We start from the raw sequence: 3,039 nt of genomic DNA on the forward strand, positions 1-3,039 counted from the left end.
GGTAACTGGTCTGTCTGTGACTCGGCTCAGGAAAAAGGAGGCTGCAATAAGAGGAGTTTATGGTTTTTCTCATTTTGCCCAAGTAGGGAGTATTGTTTGCATTGAACAGCTGCATTGGGGAAGGAAGGGTGAGGAAAGTGCCCTGGTTTGTTGTCAGATGCATGGACACAATTGTTCCAGTAGAATGGAGTCAGTGCTCATTCAGAGCTCATGTATTGGAAGAGAATGCTCATGCTCATCATACGGCAGCCCTGGGAAAGGAAGTCAATGGTGTGCATGGTTGGGTTGGGTTCTCAGCAAGGGCTGGTTGGTTTTCTTGAATAAGAAAGCGAAAGTTCACAAGGCTAGAGAAGCCCTCTTCCCCTTTCTTGAAGTTGCTTCTTAGCAAAGTAGAAAGCCCCAGACCAGAGCCCACCGAACCCATTGAGGAGCGGGCCAGCCAAGAGTTGCAAGCACCTAGGCCTGTTCACTGGCTATAGGAAGGGAGACCATGGAGAGGTTACAGACGGTCGTAGACCTGACCACCAAGCACCAGCACGCGCTGGGCTATGGTCTGGTGACTCTGCTGACTGCTGCTGGGGAGCGCGTCTTCTCCACGGTGGTGTTCGAGTGCCCTTGCAGCGCCACCTGGAACCTGCCCTACGGCCTGGTGTTCCTGCTGGTCCCCGCGCTGCTGCTCTTCCTTCTGGGCTACGTTATTAGAGGTCGCACGTGGCGTCTGCTGACCGGCTGCTGTGAGCCGGGCGCCCGCACCGGCTGCAGCCGAGGGCCGCGCGGGCTCCTAGTGTGCGCGCAGCTCATCGGGGCGGCTGCGCTCGCGCCCCTCACCTGGGTGGCCGTGGCGCTGCTCGGGGGCGCCTTCTACGAGTGCGGCGCCAGCGGGAGCGGCGTCATGGCGCGGTTCCTCTGTCAGGGTCGGGACTTCGACTGTATGGACCAGCTGCCGCTGGTGCCCTGCAAGAAAGCCCCAAAGCCCGCAATGCAGGACCTCCAGATGGAACTCAGGGCCCAGTCGCAGGTCAGGCGGCGTCGACGGACGCGATTGGGAGGAACGGAGAAAGGCGATGGGGGAATGAGGGCGCACCGGGTTAAGTAGAAATGCCCTTTTCTCAGACACCTGACAAACTGGAATGCTTTCTTGCTTCTAATGAGCTAACAAGCAAATGGAGGAAAGGCACTTTATTTCGCTGCAGGCACCTACTCAGTGCCAGATACCGCACTAGGTCCTTATATTATATATTGGTATCCTGCTTCTTTATAGCGAACACAATGCGTCTAGGTCAGGTTTGTGCAGCCATACGTAGGCAGAATTGCTCAGAGGCGTTTTAAGGTCGGTTGAGGCTCTGGGCACAGAAGGAAATATTGGGCCCCTTAAAAAATAGAGAGAGACACATGGAAAATAAAAATACATGTTAACCATATTTTAATAAATAAAAAATCTTATGTACTATTAATGTTAAAATTGCACATATGAAACCAAACGGTTCATTAGAAAAAAGTGTACAGTTGGGGTTTTGCGGGCCCTTCAGAAGTCGGGGCCTAGGGCACTCGCCCTGTGCTCCCACCCTTATATCCTGCCTTCAATTGTAGCAATTCAATTGTTACAATTAAAGGGGTCTGCCTGGCTCTAAAGCCACCACCCCACACTTTTCTATGGAATATAAAACTCAGAGGTTCCTGAAAATGAATGTTTGCTTCATTGGATGTGCCAATATTCCTCGTTTTGAGTCCTAGGGGAGTGACATATGCGCATCTCCCTGGGCCCTCGAGGTGACTTGGAATATGACTGACTTGCAGAGCAAGCAGTTGTACTGAGGGCTCCGGAGGCCACTGCCATTCTTTTCTCTTAAGAGATTGAGACCTGAAACAGTTGCTTGTTCATCATCATAACTGCTGAGTAGTTCAAACTTTACCTGAGGACTTTATGTACTAAATTAGTATAAATATTTTGCTGTTTTCCTAGTATTTTCTTTGTTTTCGTAGATAATAGGCTGGATCCTGATAGCTGCTGTTATCATTTTATTTCTGATTATTACATCCATCACCCGATGCCGATCTCCAGTAAGTTATATGCAGCTGAAATTTTGGAAAATCTATATGGAACAGGAGCAGAAGATTTTCAAAAGTGAAGCCATAGAACATGCAACCGAATTGGCAAAAGAGAATGTTAAATGTTTCTTTAAGAATGCAGATCCAAAGGAATGCTTTACTCCAAGCAGGAAAGACTGGAAACAGATTTCATCACTATATACTTTCAATGTGAAGAACCAGTACTACAGCCTGTTGCACAAATACGTTAACAGAAAAGGGAGGAGTCACAGTAGCAAATCTTCTGAAGGAGATATAGTGGATCCTGTTCTTCAGTTTGTAGATACTCCTGGTATAGACACCACTTCTGGGTTATGACCTCATGAATGAATAGGAAAAGGGGTTCTTTTGAATTATTGCTTCTTTAAAAGATAAACATTAGGATTGTTTATGGTGGCCTATTCTTCTTCTTCTTTTTTTTTTTTTTTTTGTCTTCCAAATTATGACAACATGGAATTTTAGATCTGAAATAAATATTTAGAATTTTACTTCTTTATTATATTAATTATTTAAAAAGAAAGGTTAACCTGACCAGGTGATGGCACAGTGGATAGAGCATCGACCTGGGGCACTGAGGACCCAGGTTTGAAACCCCGAGGTCACTGGCTTGAGCATGGGCTCACTGAGTTCTAGCTTTAGCATAGGATCATAGACATGACCCCGTAGTTGCTGGCTTGAACCCTAAGGTGACTGGATTGAGCAAGGGGTCACTGGCTCAGCTGGAGCCCTCCCAGTCAAGGAACATATGGAAAGCAATGAACATCTAAAGTAACACAACTACGAGTTGATGATTCTCATCTCTCTCCCTTCCTGTCAGTCTGTCTCCCCTCTCTCTCTCATGTGTGTGTGTGCATGTTGACACGTTAAAAAAATTTTTTTTATCTTGCTTTCTTTACTGAGAAATGTCTTGTGGGTTCTGAAACCACTGATAATGATAGTGTTGAGATAAAA

At 46.9% G+C, this 3,039-nt stretch overlaps 1 protein-coding gene across 1 annotated transcript; it reads left to right on the forward strand.

Annotated features, from left to right (window-relative positions):
• The first annotated feature begins 415 nt into the window (after window positions 1-415).
• LOC136316283 (calcium homeostasis modulator protein 6-like) lies at window positions 416-2,526 on the forward strand. Its single transcript, XM_066248250.1, has 2 exons — window positions 416-1,018; window positions 1,984-2,526. The coding sequence occupies exons 1-2, from the start codon at window positions 491-493 to the stop codon at window positions 2,404-2,406; spliced, it is 951 nt and encodes a 316-aa protein (XP_066104347.1). The 5' UTR covers window positions 416-490; the 3' UTR covers window positions 2,407-2,526.
• Window positions 2,527-3,039: the final 513 nt, after the last annotated feature.

The sequence above is a fragment of the Saccopteryx bilineata genome, chromosome 12 (assembly GCF_036850765.1).
Source record: "Saccopteryx bilineata isolate mSacBil1 chromosome 12, mSacBil1_pri_phased_curated, whole genome shotgun sequence".
Taxonomy (NCBI): domain Eukaryota; kingdom Metazoa; phylum Chordata; class Mammalia; order Chiroptera; family Emballonuridae; genus Saccopteryx; species Saccopteryx bilineata.